The sequence below is a fragment of the Tachysurus fulvidraco genome, chromosome 3, assembly GCF_022655615.1.
Source record: "Tachysurus fulvidraco isolate hzauxx_2018 chromosome 3, HZAU_PFXX_2.0, whole genome shotgun sequence".
Taxonomy (NCBI): domain Eukaryota; kingdom Metazoa; phylum Chordata; class Actinopteri; order Siluriformes; family Bagridae; genus Tachysurus; species Tachysurus fulvidraco.
The window spans coordinates 32022447-32041113 of NC_062520.1; the positions used below are offsets into that span (position 1 = coordinate 32022447).

The 18667-nt window shown below is 40.5% G+C and overlaps 2 protein-coding genes across 10 annotated transcripts; both read left to right on the top strand.

Moving 5' to 3' along the window:
* Positions 1 to 219: 219 nt before the first annotated feature.
* Positions 220 to 12390, top strand: LOC113662749 (C-C chemokine receptor type 3-like). Of its 9 annotated transcripts, XM_027177833.2 has the most exons (4): positions 5400 to 5690; positions 8441 to 8547; positions 9446 to 9674; positions 10671 to 12390. In XM_027177833.2, exons 3-4 carry the CDS (start codon positions 9625 to 9627, stop codon positions 11689 to 11691), a joined length of 1071 nt encoding a protein of 356 aa, XP_027033634.1. In that variant the 5' UTR covers positions 5400 to 5690; positions 8441 to 8547; positions 9446 to 9624; the 3' UTR covers positions 11692 to 12390. The 9 variants fall into 9 exon arrangements, with proteins under 9 accessions (XP_027033633.1, XP_027033639.1, XP_027033640.1 ...); XM_027177832.2 differs by lacking the exons at positions 5400 to 5690; positions 8441 to 8547 and adding an exon at positions 220 to 428; XM_027177838.2 differs by lacking the exons at positions 5400 to 5690; positions 8441 to 8547 and adding an exon at positions 220 to 428 and having other exon boundaries at positions 9582 to 9674.
* A 382-nt stretch (positions 12391 to 12772) lies between these two features.
* Positions 12773 to 13750, top strand: LOC125140869 (paraneoplastic antigen Ma6E-like). Its single transcript, XM_047811504.1, has one exon. It carries the CDS (start codon positions 12773 to 12775, stop codon positions 13748 to 13750), a length of 978 nt encoding a protein of 325 aa, XP_047667460.1.
* Positions 13751 to 18667: the final 4917 nt, after the last annotated feature.

Sequence of the window (18667 nt, forward strand, 5' to 3'; positions counted from 1 at the left end):
GGGGTACGACCCGGACAGACGGACAGAACTGAGAGTGCTCCTTAGTGATACAGTAGTCCAGAGGGAGAACAGATTCCTCAGATTCCTCTGGCTCTGCTGGAGTGGAACCTACATCTGCTACATGTGACGGTGCAGGGCGGGGATCAGTACGAGGACTGTGTGTGTGTGTGTGTGTGTGTGTGTGTGTGTGTGTGTGTGTGTGTGTGTGTGTGTGTGTGTGTGTGAGAGAGAGAGAGAGAGAGTGTGTGTGTGTGTTGTGTGTGTGTGTGAGAGAGAGAGAGAGTGAGAGAGAGTGTGTGTGTTGTGTGTGTGTGAGAGTGTGTGGGCCCACAGTATCTAACATTTGTTTATATCCTGTTATTCAGCTCAAATTCAGCATTAGAACATTGAACCTGGTGCTGCTCCTTACTACACTGAGGGAAAAGAAGGTAAGGAGCGCTACAGTAGTATTGCTGTTGGTTTATTTTATATGATGATTTATATTATTATATATAATATGTACACACTACACACACATACACACTACACACATACACACACTACACACACATACACACTACACACATACACACACTTGAATTAGTATATCACATAAATGATTAGAACTGGGATATTAACCCTCAGCCTAAGTGGATGCTCGCACCATCTTTGGTTGATTTTATAAATGCTGAAACGTGAAGCTAACTCTCAAGCTGAGAAAAGCAAAAAGGTTTGTGTAATTCACTGCTGTTGCTGTGGAGCCGTTTACTATCAGAAGTTACACACTTTATAGTTATTTTGTGTAGAGTGATTACTTTTAGTGTAATTACTAATATAAAGTTTTACTAAGCTCATTTTTTTTCTCATGACTTTTCCGTGGTTATAGCACGTACGCCTCACACCTCCAGGGTTGGGGGTTCGAGTCCCACCTCCGCCTTGTGTGTGTGGAGTTTGCAGGTTCTCCCCGTGCCTCGGGGGTTTCCCCCCCCGGGTACTCCGGTTTCCTCATTTGGAGTGACATACATTGAGTGGAGTGGAGGATGGCTAAGTTCTTTGTCCATCAAAACAAGTCTAACCGTTGATGAGCTGGTTAACCAAATTTTCTTGCATCCAGTGAGGGTTTGTGGGTGAAATACTGAAGTCTTTCTGAAGATTTTTCGTAGAAGTCTTTGTTCTTTCCTCGGTGAGCCTGCTTTCTGGGGATCTTCAGTTGCCCTTTAATTTCTTTGTCATAGAGGTTTTAGAGTACAGAACAACGATGGAAAGTAAAGCCGCTGTAGCATCCAAGATGGCGCCAGTGTGTGGCTCGCCGTCTGTTTCTGCTAACGCTGTGTATGTTTATGTTGTTTGTGTCACATATTGTTCAAGGTGTCAATACTCTATTGGTGTATGATCGCCAATCATTACTGGATCTCAGACTCCGTGCAAAAGATTTTGTCAAATTTGATTATGGCGGACATAAGACATTACCCCCGCTTCTATCGGGGATTCCAGCTTATCTCTGCCGACTTCCGGCCTCATAATCCCGGGGTAAACGCTATCGTCGCCGAGGTGAACTCAGCGGTTGGATGGTGAGGGTGAAGGCCTTCTTGTCACACTTTTCCATGGCCTCCTGGAGGGAATTCAGAGCGGTGCCTCGTCTCAGTATTTCTTGGTGACTGTTGGACCCTGTCGATTCCTGGTTGGTACCTGTACCTCGGATAAGGCGCTCCAGCCCCGTCCCCCGTGCTTTCTTTGACCCCGTTTGTGTGGGGTAAATCTGCAAGACTTGCGGCCTCTGTGTCGAGATCCACGGACGTTCAGCACAACAGACCCGCCGGCCCCTGTTAGGATTGGCCTTGTACAGTAAATGCTAGATCGCTAGCAAACAAAACTTTTGTCCTAAAGGATTTTTTCACGTTCCAGGGATTGGATTTTCTCTGTGTGACTGAGACATGGCTGAGGGTTGGTGAGACCAGCGCTCTTTCTGAACTCTTACCGCATGATTGCTGCTATTTTAATTCACAGCCAATGTCGGGACGAGGTGGAGGAATAGCGACTGTTTATAAGAATGTCTTTAATTGCAAACAGCTTTCGCTATCCTCCCCGTTTAGCAGTTTTGAACTGAGTTTATTTGAGCTGGGTTGTTCTCACACACTGTTATGTGCAGTTGTCTGTCAGCCTCCCAAATACAATAAGGACTTTTCTCTGTGTTCCTGGCTCAAATTATGCCTAAATACGACCATGTTCATGTGTGTTGTCCTGATAACCAGATGGCTAAGGACTTTTTATACGTCATTGACTCTTTTAATCTCGTGCAGCATGTGTGTGGTCCCACTCGATCTTGTACTATCGTATGGTTTGCCTTTTCTTAACCTAGAGATCTATGACGCAGTTTTTTCACTCATGCCTGCAATACGGTTGAATCTCGTGCTGCTCCCCGGGCCTGTCGCATCATTAACCCTTCCACTGCTGTTCAGTTCTCGTCCGTTTTTAATCAGAACTGTGCTATACCGGAGACTATATGTGATGATTCAGATGAGCTTACAGTAGCTCATGGTTGCGCTCTACCTGCCAAACTGCCATAGATACCGTGGCTCCATTGAAAATTTGGCAGCCTAAAACTAAATCTGAGCCATGGCTGAATAACACGGCTCGTGCTGCCAGACGCGAGTGTCGCAGAGCTGAGCGCAAGTGGAAAAGGACAGGCTGCATGTATCACTTCAAATGCTAAGGGACTGCTGGCATCATTATCAGACAATTGTGAAAAATGCTAAAAGAAAATATTTATCTGAAATTATTTTGTCAAACTGTAACAAGCCTCGTGTTTGGTTCAATACCATTGATTCAGTTCTTAATGCTCCACAAACTGTCTGTATCGATGCCACCGCTGCTGTTTGTGAAAACTTTCTGCACTTTATTATTGATAAGGTCACTTCCACTAGAGCTCTTATTTCTCCTTCTGCTTATGATCCCTCAGTCCCTGTCCTCTGTTCTGCTGTTTTTGACAGGTTTGTGCCTGTGACCTTGTCTGTGTTACAGGAGACTGTTGATCAGTTGAAGCCCTCAGGTTCTCCACATGATGCTGTTCCTCCTCGGAATTTTAAAGAGGTCTTTCCTACTGTAGGGCCGTCTGTTCTTGCAGTGGTTAATAGCAGTCTGTCTTCAGGTGTGGTTCCAAACAATTTTAAACATGCAGTCGTGCAACCTCTGATTAAATAACCTGGTCTGGAAATTTCAGATTTCAGCCAGATTTATGTGCCTCTTAAAAAGAACGACACTGTCAGACCGTTACTCGAGTGTCTTGCTGATATCCAGCCCTGGATGTCTCTTAATTTTTTGCGTTTTAATGAAAAAAAGACAGAGATGATGGTTTTTGGTGGCACCACTGGGACTCCTTCGGCTGATTTGGGGGCCTTGGCCCAGTACAACAAACAAACCATAACTAATCTAGGGGTTAAAATCGACGCTGACCTTAAGCTTGACTGTCAGATCAGGGCAGTTGTTAAATCAAGATTTTTTCAATTGAGGCAGCTGGCCAAAGTAAAGCCATTTCTTTTGAGGCATCACTTTGAGACAGTAATTCATGCCTTTGTAACCACTTGGGTTGGATTACTGTAACGCACTGTATGTGGGGGTCAGTGGGTCTTCTGTTGCTCGTCTGCAGCACGTCTGTTAACTGGCCGCGCAAATACGAGCACATTTCCCCTATTTTAGCGTCACTCCATTGGCTGCCCAAACATTTTAGGATGCATTTTAAAATTCTCTTATTTGTTTTTAAATCTTTAAGTGGTCTTGCCCCACCCTACATTTCTGAGCTGCTACACCCTTATAGACCCACCCGTTCTCTCAGGTCAGCTGATCAACCTGCTCCTGAATGCGCCCAAAACTAAACGGAAGCTTAGAGGGGATGTGCCTTCGCTGTAATAGCTCCTAAAATGTGGAAGGATCTGCCCCTGCCCATTAGACAGGCCTCTACATTGTCTTCTTTTAAGTTGCTTCTTAAACCCACCTTTTTTCCTTGGCTTTTAACACCTGATTTTGTATGTTTTCTTGTTTTTATGTCTTGTATGAGTTGTGTATTTTATGTGTATATATTCTTCTGTACAGAACTTTGGTCAACTTTGGTTGAAGACTAATATGTGTCATATAAAAACCTGAGATCTTATTGTGCTGTGCGGCAAAACAGGAAGAACACGACGAACACAGATTCATTGTTGAAAAGATATTTTCTTGAGACCATGATTTCAAAAGACATACATGATGTACATCATCAGGATGAATGTTTCAGTTTTTACTTTAACAATAGACTGCGGTATTGTTATTGCATTACAGCTCCAGGGTTCTGTTTTTGGTCCTGAGTTTGGCTTACAGTTTAGATTTTGACTGTATTTTCCACCTGATCTCCACTTCAGTATCAATCAAGAACATCGGTCTATCTAGCCTTAGGTTCGTCAGTGCTACTGTAGATCATTTCCAAATTAGTATCTGTCACTTGATAAGGCAAATATAGCATCAAGGAAGTGAAATTGCTGCCTAAATTGTTGCCAGCTTGCAAGATAGTTTGGAAAAAGGATATAATCACTTCTGAATTTCCATCCATAGTTTTTGTTCTTATCTGATACATGGTCAGAAAGAACCTACACCATACCGTAGGACACAGGGTACAGAAGCAGGTAACACCCTGGACGAGGTGCCAAAGCATCTTATTAACACATTATGTAAGAGACTTTGTCTTTATACAGGGGGAGATAACGGTATCTTGCGGAAACCCCCTGAACATGACGAGAACATAGACTCTGCAAAAAATGGCGTAGATTAAAATCCAACACCCACCCTTGAAGGTAAGAGGCAAAGGTGCTAACCACTAAGCCTCCACTAAACATCCACCACCATCCCCTACACCCATTAACACCAAATATATGAGAGTGATGAAATGTTAGGGTGCGCCTGCTATTTCAGAAAATAAAAAAACTTATTTTTTTTTGAAAACAGAAAATATTGTGAAATAGAGAACTCGTGATGCATAATTGAGATAATAGTACAGAAAAATGCCTCTAAGAGGTTGTAAGAGTACTCTCGACCTCATGAACAAGAAGGAGGAGGTCGATTCAGCAGATACTTTTACTCAGAACTGCAAACGCAGCTCTATTGGCACGTACTAAAAAAAAAAGTTTCAACATTAGTGTTTATGTTTGAGTTACTATTTCCTCTTTTTTAATTTTACAACCCTTGTGAAAAGAGGAAGCTTGTGTATATGCCAACATGCTTCTTATCGTTTATATTTCTGTTTAGATTTAATGTCGGGCTATATTGTATCAGTTCCTGTTATTTTTTGCTTTGTAACAGCTATAAAATGTTCTTCACACGAGCTTCGCCCAAACACTCTGTGCGCATGAGTGGGTGGATTCATTGTGCGAAAGGCGAGTTTTACACCCTTTTTGCTCTTGTTTTCTCGCAGTCCTTTTCTTGCAAGTATGATAAAGATTTGAAGTCTATACTGTAGCGTAGAGTAAAACGCCTTCGTCTGTTATACGCTGACAAAGCTGTCGGTTGCATAAGAGTCCAAGAGGAACAGCTGTGATTTTGTTAGACTGCAGCGAAAAGAAAAACGACAGTAAAGAGACCGCTAAGACAAACCAACTGACATGCATGCTGATAAAAAAACTGGACTGAACCCAATACAGCTGAAGACTCTGGTAGGGACAGAGATGACAGTGGGGACAAACAAAGTAGGAGGAGTTCTTATTCTTTTGAAAAAAGAAGTTAGGTTTTTTAATACAGAGAAAAATATGACTAATGCTGTTAGATGGTGGAGGAGATGTAAAGGCAAAGAAGAGTTTATACTGAAATATCTAGATTTTATAAAACTGAGCAATTGAGGGTTAAGGGCTTTTCTCGGCAGCCCAGCAATTATAATCTTGGTGGACCTGGGATTTGAGCTTGTAACCTTCCAATCAGTAGATCAAGGTCTTAACCACTAGGCTACCACATCCTTCACAGAGTGAAGGACGTGGTCAGACTCATGGTTACTCACGATCGATTTCAAAACTTAACACTAAACGAATTGTAATCCCGAGGAATAGAGATGCTCCGATCAGCATTTTTGGGGCCGATCACCGATCACCAAGATCATGATCTGCCTATTGCCGATCACAGAATGGCAGGGGAATGGGAATCTTTTATCTATAATCTAGCAGAGTTTGCACCATTATTGGAAATGAAATTAACTCTAAATGAACTGTATTGAGAAAAAAAAAACTGTAGAAATAGGCTACAGTCAAGATCTTGAAGAACCACCAAGTGTTAATTTTAGAAAATGAGAACTTAAGTCTTCTGTAGGCCATCTTTCCCAAATAAGGCAGAGTAGCTTAAAATTATTCCAAACTAATAGGGGTCAGGCAGACCAACACACATCAGATCAGCTTAATGGGATGTAGCCTCTCAATACACCAATTACATTAATTGGCAGCAAAATGTAAAAAGTGTTACACCAAAATTGGCTACTGCCACAAAGGACAAAACTATGGCAAGTGTTTTTTTCTGTTATTATTATGAATGTCTGATGTAGTTGAGGAACCAACTGCATCAGATCCAAAAAATAAAATAATGAAAGCTACTGTAAGCCAATGCCAAGGCAGAGAAACCAGGAGGCCAAGCAGATAGTCACCAACCAGATGAACTTGGGATGGTATGAGGTTACATAGGCCCAGGCTACTTGTAAAATGTAAATAAAATATTTAATACATTTACTAAATTTATAAAATTTTATAAATATAAAATATATTTATATTAAATTTATTTCAAATTTTTTTTGTGAAGCTTATACACTATCCTTCAGAAGCCTGTCAATGTTTGTGTTCACTGTTTGGTCCAGCGTGGGGAGACACACATCAGTTCGGTATTTCCTGCCTGGGGGGTTGTATCGTGGATCGAGGCAGCTTAGCATGCGACAAGGTCAGCCGGTTGAGGGATGTGGGGGATGTTGGCTTCGGCTGGTTTAGTTTCTTATACTCGGCATATTCAGTTGTATGGCGAGTTCTAAGATCATCATGTTAATCATCATGTTAGTGGTATTAAAATGCCGTTTCCACCTAGAGGGATTTCAGCACGACAAACATCGCAATTGGTTAACTTTACGTCTTTATAGGACACTTTGAAAAACTTCCAGACGGGAGAACTCATGTTGCCGCTGGTAAGCTCCGCTCTGCTGTGGTTTACCTGTGTGCCGTGCACGCACGTGTGAAAAAGTCGCGTGAGTAATTTACGTCACGAGATCGGCTTTTTTGATCGGCGCTTCTGGGGTTCGCCGATCAAGCTATTTTATAACCAATATCGGCCGATCACGATCGGTGGCCGATCAATCGGAGCATCGCTACCGAGGAATAGTTCTTTCTTGGAAGTGATTATAATTGTACAGAGAATGATGTATTAGATTAAAACCATGCAGAACCTCATGATGATTCAGGTCATACCCAAAGTTGAGGATGAAGGCTGGAAACATTAGGCGGTACACATTGGCACATACCTGAGAATTTCATCTCTTCAGCTAAATCGAATAGATTGTATTGTTTTAAACATGATTTTAACATTGTGTGATATCTGTCATGTTGGTTATTTTTCTTTTTAATCTAAGAAAATATTTAACAATGTTTTCGTCTTCTTATTCTTCTTATTTTATTTATTTTTATTTTGAATAACTGCAAATTACGAAAAGGATGTTTTGGAAACTTCTGCCAGTGGTGCAACTGTGCAATTAAGTGAAATGAGTTAAATTACTGTGCATTATGTCAATAGTATAGATTCTGTTTGCTGGAGAAACCTTTGGCAGATGGTGTTAATATAGATTTCTCAAATGACTGTGTACTGTACTGGGCCTCATTTCGAGGTTTGGATACTTTTCTTCATCTAGTCGCACCAGATTTAATGGTCTTTTGCTAGACTTTGATTGAATAGCTTAGAGTTGGAGAAAGTTGGCAACAAAGTGCTATGTTATAAATAAATAAATAAATAAATAAATGCTTTGTTATTTTCAATAATTTAGCATCAGGCGATATTTAAAATATTCATGTTTGCCGTAACCCGACAGACGCTGTCAATTTAGGTCCAACTCAATTATTATTATTTTTTTTGCTTTAAGTCCGACCGACTTGCCGGTTGTAAATTTGCGTTATAAGACCGACCTTTTTTTTTTACTCTTCAAACAACTAATACAAAAGCAATAAAATAATATTAACGGGTTCGGGCGCCATAATACATCTAAAATAATCATCAAAATAAGGTTTCCAATGATGCGCCCGAAGGCACGGGTTGAAGACCCAGTCAGTGACGATATGCTAATTTGTTTAGTCATACCTACGTAATCACCATCACCAAAATTGTACTTTTTTTTTATATTGAAACTTGAAAAAAAAAATATAGACCTACCTACCGACCCTTTCTTTTTTTTTTTACTGTTACTGCAAACCAAAATATTTTTAAGGTTGGCCTTAAAGAGAAGGAAAATGGTGTGGAGAGAAAAATTCGATTCTGACGGAAAAGTTCAGCCAGTTTGGAGAGTGCGATACGAATCACATTTGCGTGAACAAGGTAATGAACTGAGTGAACAAAGCAGGTTTTTTTTTTTGAAGTGCAGAGGAACATTTACTCACTTACATCAAGATACAGTCGAAAACAGAAACAACAGAAAAAATATGTTTGGTCAAAAGTTTGAGGGGAAATAAAATGGAGAATAATTTGTTTAAAGTCTAAAGTCTGTTATTAGAACTATAACTAATATAACTGACTATGACATATATATTATGAACGACTTAAATTACAGTGATGTTACAAGAAGATGATTTGCAACGTGGTTGAGAACCGAGTTTTAATATGTTACTGTGTTAAAGGTTCGTTTTGTGTATTTTTATGCATGTATTCGTTTTGAAGCTTAATGAAGTTTCACTTTCTCTTGAAAACAAACACAAAAAAAGGTGTTATAAAAATGCAGCTTGTTGCATTATAAAGAAACCACAAAGCATTAGCTATATTAATAATAAAACCACCTACGCCCTGGCAGATTTAAGGCAATACTTTCTATTATTTTGCATAGTTTCAAACAAAGTTTCTAATGTTGGCTCTTTCCTTATTAGCACAAGTTTTATCAGAAGTCAGTGAGCTAAGTATTAGCTACCAGGTGGCTAAACCACATGCACGACTCCTCGAAGCTCCGTACTCGTCATTAAAACAGAAGTGTGAAAACCAGAAACAGCAAACATCAGCATTTTATTTCACTTTGACTTAGAACCTGAAAGGACTCATTTTAAGGACTGTAGTTTGTGAGTATACAGTACAGTATGGTGGAAGTGTTGGCCCTGATGTTGTAGGGCTGTTTGAATAATTAGCACTGTATTCTGCACTGTAAATGTTAATTGCTGTCGTGTTGTTGTTCTTAAACGCTGTATGCATTGTTCTTGATCTCTGCATTGTCTCTCGTCCCTTTTCACAGCTAACATTTTTGCAGACTCAGCCGTTGCAGTTCAGCAAGTGACTGACTCAGATTTTCAGCTGACTTTCCAAGTGCCATAGAAACCTGGGGTGTTTTTACCAGCATTAAAGATTCGTATCTTTTCCTTTTTCTCGAGGGTATTTTTAACTGCAGGGAAACTGTTTAGTGTTTGATGTGACATGGCAAACATGTGGAGCAACAGCAGTGGCCTTTTGGACACGACCCTCAGGTGAGACCATGTATTCCACATATTAAATTCAGTCAAATGGTCTTCAGTGCTTCTGTTCCCTTTATTTTCGTATAAAACCTCCATGATAGCTTTCAACCCATAATGTAGATATAAATATAAATGTACATTTTTGTCCCAATAAAGTAAAGAAGATTCTACTGAATTCTACCAACACTGTTGACTTTATATCATAAACTTTATATCAAAAACTTAACCCATAATCATTCTCTAATCTTAATTATAAGACACAGTAAATGACTAACGTCCACTTCAGCTTTATGAAAGTTTAATACAGAGCTAATTTGTAGAATTAGCTGTAAAGTCTCCATGGTTTTCAACATGATTCCTGTGTTCATCTGATAAAATATTCTGAAAAGGATGTAGCAGAAAGATGTTCTACTCAGATATCCTATTGTACTCTGTTATTACTCTACGATAATCTGCTGTTATTTACTGCCGTTTAATGTACTGTAGCTGAAGCTGGGTGTGTTTTACTTAGCTAAACGTTCCTGCAAAATAACCAGCAGATTTGCTCATTTTGTGTTTCAACATTTTCAATGTAACCGTATCCTGTTAAAGCATCATTGCATCATGTATGTTTGACATTGCCATCTACCAACAACTCTCAAGCAATAAAACTTTTCGTTTAGTAAAAACCGTTAGTGTTCCCTTTAATACTGCACTATACAATACTAGCCTTCAAAAATTTGTGCACCAGACCGTAGAATACATGCACAGAGTAAATGTGTGAGGTGCAGTATGTTATTTGGGATGCAGTTTTGTTCAGATTATGTAAATTACCTGTGTGTGGTTTACACCTTTGAGATTGGCAGATTTTTCTTGATTAGCTTCACGTCAGTAATTCCATCATCTCGATCATTTCTGTTTTCAGCACGACAACATACGATTTCAGTGATTTAATGTGTCTAAGATCTGAAATGTGCACAGTTCTCCTGTAACTCTCATACAGTGACTCTCTCCTTATTTTATTTTCAGCACAACAACAGACTATGATTACTCTTTTATTCCTTTTGAACCATGTGAATTCGGATCCCATGCAAGTCGTTTACTCCCGGTTCTCTACTCGCTGTACTTCGTGGTCGGCTTCCTGGGCAACTTGCTGGTGTTGTGGGTGATCCTGAGAGGAGCTCAGATGAAAAGCATGACTGATGTGTCTCTCCTGAACCTGGCCATCGCTGACCTTCTTCTCATCTTCACTCTCCCCTTCATGGCTCACTACGCCAGAGATACCTGGGTCTTTGGTAATTTCATGTGTGGGCTGGTCCTCGGCGTGTACTACATCGGATTTTACGCAGGAATTTTCTTTATCGTGTTGATGAGCATCGACAGATACTTGGCGATCGTCCATTCTGTGTGTGCCTTGAAAATCCGCACAAAGGCTTATGGGATTTTAGCTAGTGTGGTCATCTGGATTCTAGCCATTATAGCATCATTTCCCGAGCTACTGTACCTTGGAGCCGAAACTTACGGGACAGAAAAAGTGTGCAACGCTTATCCGAAAAATGGAGGTCACAATGAGATGAGAGTTGCAGCTTTCTTTAAAATGAACATTTTAGGTCTATTAATTCCGCTGGTTATTGTGGGATTTTGCTATTCGATGGTGCTCTGGAGGCTTCGAACCCTTCGTACTTCTAAGAAACTGGCCGTACGTCTTGTTGTTGTGGTTATAATCGTCTTCTTCTGCTGCTGGATGCCATACAACATTGCAGCGTTGCTCAAAGCACTCGAACTGAAGAGAATCCTTCCTCCAGGGTGTGAACTCAGCAAAAGGATCCAGATGATGTTGCAAGTCACTGAAGCAATTGCATATTTTCACAGCTGCCTCAATCCTTTCCTCTATGTGTTTGTAGGGCAGAGGTTCAGGAAGCAACTCACCAGACTCCTCCACCAGACACCATGTGCCCAAATGTGGTGTGTGAAGAGCTACATGAACCGGGCCACATCCTCTGTGTATTCACAGAGCGCTAGTGTGGACGCACGCAATGGTGGTGCCTGAATGGACTTTTATTTTATATTTTGTATATAAATTACATAAATATCCCTGCTTTTAGCTAAAGATTAACACATCATACTCATATTTTAATCTTTTGTAATGCTCACAAAATGGAATATTGCTTTACATTGCTGTTCATGAAATTGCCAAAAACGACTTGGAAATTGTTTTGGCTACAATGTGCCATCTATTACACTTAACTATACGTGTAAGGTTACAGACCCAATATTATTCAAGTCAGCATGATCTCAAACTTAGGAATGAAGTACGAGTCATTTTATTAGATCCCACAGGGATTTCACGAAAGCCAAAACCACAAGCACAATTCCTTTCCCCACACTTATTTACATAGCTCAAGCGAATTTCCCTGAATGTTACTCAAACTTCATGTGTTGTTGGAATGTCTTTTTTTATAGAAGTGTTGAATGTGGGAAATGAAAACAACAAGCAAACAAACATGGTGTGTTGATTTATGTAAATTGTGTAGTTGTTAAAGTTTTTCTTATACTATACTACAGTATATACTATACTTCACTTTGTTGTATTTTCATCTTTTTTTGATACCCATTTTTTGTAATAATGCATGTTTATACATTATTTATATAATGGCACAGTCTTGTATTTGATTGTAACTTGTATTAAATTCTATTCTGTATTTATATAATAATTAACCTATAATAATAAAACCGTATTATAAGCAAATCGGGTGGAAATTTTTGCCTTTAAATACAAAATAAGGACTAAATAAGACATATATATTATTTAATTATATATTAAATAATAATAATTTCCCAGTAAAATAGCACTTGGTACAGGCTAAATGATTTTAAGGCCAAACATTTTGATTATTATAAGTCAAGCATTTGGATGAATTTGATGTCTCTTGTTCTGTCTTGTTTTGTCCCCTCTGATTTGAAAAGGATTTTAAAGGAATGATACAATTAATTAATTAAAATCTAAATCTGGTCAAAATCTAAATCTGTAAATCGGTCTAAGACCTGAAATGTGCACATGTGTCTCCTGGAAGTCATGTAGTGACTCTCTCCTTATTTTATTTTCAGCACAATATCAGAGTACGATTACTATGATTTTAGTCTTACTGAACCATGCAAATTTCCTACTCACTGTTCTTTGTGGTCGGCTTCCTGGGCAACATGCTGGTGCTGTGGGTGATCCTGAGAGTGGGCGAGCTGGTGCTGTGGCTGATCCTATGAGTGGGCGAGCTGGTGCTGTGGGTGATCCTGAGAGTGGTCGAGCTGGTGCTGTGGCTGATCCTATGAGTGGTCGAGCTGGTGCTGTGGCTGATCCTATGAGTGGGCGAGCTGGTGCTGTGGCTGATCCTATGAGTGGGCGAGCTGGTGCTGTGGGTGATCCTGAGAGTGGGCGAGCTGGTGCTGTGGGTGATCCTATGAGTGGGCGAGCTGGTGCTGTAGCTGATCCTGAGAGTAGGCAAGCTGGTGCTGTGGCTGATCCTATGAGTGGGCGAGCTGGTGCTGTGGCTGATCCTGAGAGTGGGCGAGCTGGTGCTGTGGCTGATCCTATGAGTGGGCGAGCTGGTGCTGTGGGTGATCCTGAGAGTGGGCAAGCTGGTGCTGTGGGTGATCCTATGAGTGGGCGAGCTGGTGCTGTGGGTGATCCTGAGAGTGGGCAAGCTGGTGCTGTGGGTGATCCTATGAGTGGGCGAGCTGGTGCTGTAGCTGATCCTGAGAGTAGGCGAGCTGGTGCTGTGGCTGATCCTATGAGTGGGCAAGCTGGTGCTGTGGGTGATCCTGAGAGTAGGCGAGCTGGTGCTGTGGCTGATCCTATGAGTGGGCGAGCTGGTGCTGTGGGTGATCCTGAGAGTGGGCAAGCTGGTGCTGTGGGTGATCCTGAGAGTGGGCAAGCTGGTGCTGTGGGTGATCCTGAGAGTGTGCGAGCTGGTGCTGTGGGTGATCCTGAGAGTGGGCGAGCTGGTGCTGTGGCTGATCCTATGAGTGGGCGAGCTGGTGCTGTGGGTGATCCTGAGAGTGGGGAGCTGGTGTTATGGGTGAACCTGAGAGTGGGGAGCTGGTGTTGTGGGTGAACCTGAGAGTGGGCGAGCTGGTGCTGTGGCTGATCCTGAGATGAAAAGCATGACAGATGTGTCTCTTGTTGTAAGACCCTGGCAGGTACAGGATGGAGTTACAGGAATCTTCCTAGGCTCGAATACTGGCTCTCATCCAACAAACCCAAATAAATACAAAGATAAATCTCAACCAATTGTTAACTTATCCATCAGAAGACAGACAGAAATAGATAATACAAAGAGAAGGAAAAATGGGAAAAGAAAGGAGAGACGTAATTCAATTCAATTCAATTACAGAACATAAACACAGAGGAGAAGGTAAACATAATTAATGATAAAGGAAATAACGAATAATAAAAGAAATAAGAATTAACAGAATAAAAATTCTAGATTATTATTAGATGTATATAGTTCACAGTGTGTATGTATTTATTCCCCTATGAGCAAGTCTGAGATGATTCAGGCAGCAGTGGCAAGGAAAAACTCCCTTAAATTGGTAAAGGAAGAAACCTTGAGAGGAACCGGACTCAAGGGGGAACCCATCCTCATATGGGTGACACTGGGGGTGTGATTGTAATATACAGTCAGTTAAATGTTGTATTGGTGTGAGGTTCAAGGACTTCTGATCTCCTGAGTACCACAGAGTCTAACTGGAGATGTCTCAGGATTCTTAGAGTCAGCCTCGGCTCAGTGGACGTCCAAAGGCTTCGTCCCACAGAGGACGTTGGGAGCTGGTACAGTGTCTGGATGCCTCGGGATGGGTACAAAGAGAGAAGCAGTGGAAAGGGATTAACATATCTGCTGTTCATAAAAATGTGCTGGTCTGATGTACTGGTGCATGATATTATGGGATGTATTATGTGTACGCCTGACTGAAGAGATGAGTTTTTAATCTACATTTAAACTGGGAAAGTGTGTCTGCGCCCCGAACACTATCAGGAAGACTATTCCAAAGTTTGGGAGCTAAATAAGAAAATGCGCTACCACCTTTAGTAGACTTAGATATTCTGGGAACTACCAAAAGCCCTGAGTTTTGTGATCTCAGAGAGCGTGAAGGATTGTAACGTGTTAGAAGACTAGTTAGATACATGGGAGCTAAAACATTAAGAGCCTTGTACGTAAGTAGCAGCAGTTTGTAGTCAATTCTAAACTTAACAGGTAGCCAGTGTAGAGATGATAAAATTGGGGTTATATGGTCATACTTTCTTGTCCTAGTGAGAACTCTGGCAGCTGCATTTTGGACTAACTGTAACCTATTTATTAAAGATGCAGGACAACCACCTAGTAATGCATTACAATAGTCCAGTCTAGAGGTCATGAAGGCATCAACTAGCTTCTCAGCATCAGAGACAGACAGGATGTTTCTCAGCTTGGCAATGTTTCTAAGGTGAAGAAGGCTGTTTTGGTAGTATGGGCGATATGATTTTTAAAAGACAAGTTACTGTCTAATATAACACCGAGGTCTTTCACTGTCGAGCTACTTGTAATAGTACATCCCTCTAAATGGGAGTTAAATTGTGAGAGTTTCTGTGCATTGGTTTTTGGACCTATGAGTAGTATTTCTGTCTTATCGGAGTTTAACAATAAAAAGTTGCAGCTCATCCAGTCTTTTATCTCTCTAAAGCACTGAGTTAATTTGGACACTGTGGCTATTTCATCTAGTTTTGATGAGATATATAACTGTGTGTCATCAGCATAACAATGGAAACTAATCCCATGTCTTCTAATAATGTTCCCTAATGGAAGCATGTATATAGAGAAAAGCAGAGGTCCTAGAACTGATCCTTGAGGGACCCCATAATTAACTGGTAGTAAACTGGAGGATTCACCATTTAATTCTACAAAATGGTATCGGTCAGACAGGTAGGATCTAAACCAGCTTAAAGCCTGACCATGAATACCTGTGTAATATTGTAAGTGATCTAGAAGAATGTTGTGATCTATAGTGTCGAATGCAGCACTAAGGTCAAGTAGAACTTATAGTGACATACAGTCTTGGTCCGAAGCTAAGAACAAGTCGTTTGTAACTTTAACAAGTGCAGTTTCTGTGCTATGATGGGGCCTGAAACCTGACTGAAACTCTTCAAGGATGTTGCTCTCCTGTAAGAAGGAGCTCAGTTGAACAGACACAACCTTTTCAAGTATTTTAGACATAAACGGAAGGTGTGAGATAGGTCTGTAATTTGATAGTTCATTAGGGTCTAAGTTAGGTTTTTTGATGAGTGGCCTAATAACTGCCAACTTAAAAGACTTCGGGACGTAACCTAAAGATAACGAGGCAAATAGACAAAGAAAAATCGATGTAAATATATAAAAGGTTGAAGAGTTGAAAACATTTAGTCACAGGTTTGTGGAACTTAAAAACACTGTCCTTTAAGAAGAAAATAATTCATTTATACACAAGTATGTATGTTTTTTAAGTAAACAAATTTATTTTATCAATTTGCCTCTGAAACTTGGCATCTTTTAGCCTGCACAAGTGCATCAATATCAGGCATTATGTCCTGAGTAGCAGCCAATTTTAGAATCTCGATTAAAGGTGGGGTCTCCGATGTTTGAGAAATGCTTCAGAAACAAAACAAAAATCAAAACAAACGTGTAGCCAATGAACAGAAAGGGGCGTGTCTTGTCGATATGGGCGGAGAGAGTGTTCAGTGCGCATGTATGACATTAGCAGAAAGCGGTTTTAACATCTACATGGAGGATAAAAACAAAGAAAGAAAGTGAAGACTTATGACGTGTTAATATAGGATCAGCTTTCCAGTGCTGGAGAGAACTGAAGGAGCAGGAAGTTGGCCACATATTCACAGGTTGGAGTTTCCCGAGTCAATAACTCCTGAGCTAAACGCTGTTACTACACAAAACACAGTTGTAGCTGCCTCTCTACATTACTATGATAGAAAAGAGGTGTTATTTGTGTAGTAACAGCGTTTAGCTCAGGAGTTATTGACTAAAATGCCATTCAAACCCTGAAGCTCGGTACTACCATCTGCTGGTAGTTCTGGCGAAAATAAAAATTTCATATTGCAGATTTTCCCCCCGCGGGCCGTATGTTTGACACCCCTGACCTAGACAGCTGGAAAAAGATTCCAAAAGAAAGGAAGCTTATAATGCATTAAGTTTTGTGAGAGAACTCTGAATTATATATAATAGAATTGATAAGATTAATATTGCTTATTTTTGACTGTAAACTTAGATGATTATGCTTTTGGTAGTGAAATCTTAAAAGCCCGCTGTTATATGTAGTTATATGTAACCACGGATTTGCAGCTGCAGGATGTTAACTGCAACCATATAACCATATATAGAATTGTTAACCTTTAAAGATGAGGGACAAACATGAGTAGCACTCCGAGGGTCACAGACGAGAAATGTTTTGAGGACAAAATTTGATGTTGGCTGTCGAAAAATCCAAAGGGGGCCAGACTCGACAGCGAAATCCAACTTGCAATAGCAATGTTACAAAGCGTATATTAGGCCAAATAAATGTCATCTGGGTGTGCATTCTAGTGTAATCAAGCTCAGTGCATGTGATACTCTGTGTGCATTAGAGAACAAACGCAAGCTTACACTTAGAGAGTGTTTCTTGGTTTGTTATAATCTTTGCATTTTAATTACTCTTACTTATTCTAATACTGTTTGAGTATTTGAAATTTTCTTTTATTTTACTTTACATATATTACACACATTTATCTGTATTACACTACTTTTAATAAAAACAAGGCCTCCCATTGTGAGGACCCTGAAAAGACAACAAGGTCTAAATCTGACTCCTTCATTTAAAGATTCGAACAATAGATTAGGTAGAGGAACTTGAAGAGGATCCTTTGTTGAAAGACCGAAGGACATCGAAGGACACCTGCGTTCAAGGTAAGATCAACTCTGATAGTCGTTCTTGTGTTTTCAACAATAACCCGGGCAAACAAGGACACATTTCTTAGTGGGAATGTGGAAGAGTTTCCAACGCAATCTGAAAACAAGTGTCACTAAGGGACATGTACGTCAGTATAAATTACTTCGTGTTGGCCTGTGCATGGAAAGTTTGAAAAATATTACAAAGAATGTCTATGGTTTTAATGAAAAATTCAACTAAACATGTATCTGCGCAAGGAACTAGAAAGTATCCGATTCAAGAGATAGTTGAAAAACTTCCATCCCATAAAAATCCACCTGTGATAAATTGGGTGTCAAAACTGCCCTCTGGCCCTCACCAGCAGAGTGAGGCAGAATCGGTAGGGACATCTGGAGGCAAGATGCACGCCTTAACTCCTAAGAGTATCAGGGATTTGTGTAGATCTCTGGGAAAGGATGTTACCATCAGAGTGGACAATAACATGCCAACCCTCACAGAACATCCAGGTTAAACCTGGATAAGCAGTATATGGCACAAAGGTAGGGAACTTTACCTCCAGATTATTACCACCAGAAATGGGGAGAAGATCCCCAGGCGACATGTCACAAGTAAGTTTAGGGGGTATGTCAATAGCAGGAAATAAAGAAGGGCGAGGTAAGACTCCTATTGCCCAAGAATTGGTAAATGCACTTAGGAAAAGACCTAGTGTTGGACATTCATCATTAGACGAGGATGTCTTAGACTCAGGAAGACCCAGGCCATTGCATGATCCTCAAACAAGTGGTCTCTACGCCTCTCTACCTCACCCGAAAGACCTTACTAAGGTATTGTTTAGTACCCCAATAGCTACTGGGGAAGAATCCTCAGACGATGTATTTTCCAGTGAGAGTGAAGATGAAAGATACATCCGACCATAAACTACAATAAAAACTGTGCAAGGTAGATCAACTTCAAAAGTAAATGACAAAGCATGTGTCAACCTCAGCCGTGTTGAACCAAATAAAGAAGGCATTAGTCGCCTCAGAGAGGCAAATAAGTTCACTGATTTGAAATTAAGAAAAATTCTCCAGTTAGCTACTGGA

Excerpts from the sequence above, each read along its gene's own strand:
- LOC113662749 (XM_027177832.2), top strand. The coding sequence starts at position 9,625 with ATGGCAAACATGTGGAGCAACAGCAGTGGCCTTTTGGACACGACCCTC. Across the intron at positions 9,675-10,670 it reads CTTTTGGACACGACCCTCAG|CACAACAACAGACTATGATT; the intron begins GTGAGACCATGT and ends TTTTATTTTCAG.
- LOC125140869 (XM_047811504.1), top strand. The coding sequence starts at position 12,773 with ATGATTTTAGTCTTACTGAACCATGCAAATTTCCTACTCACTGTTCTT.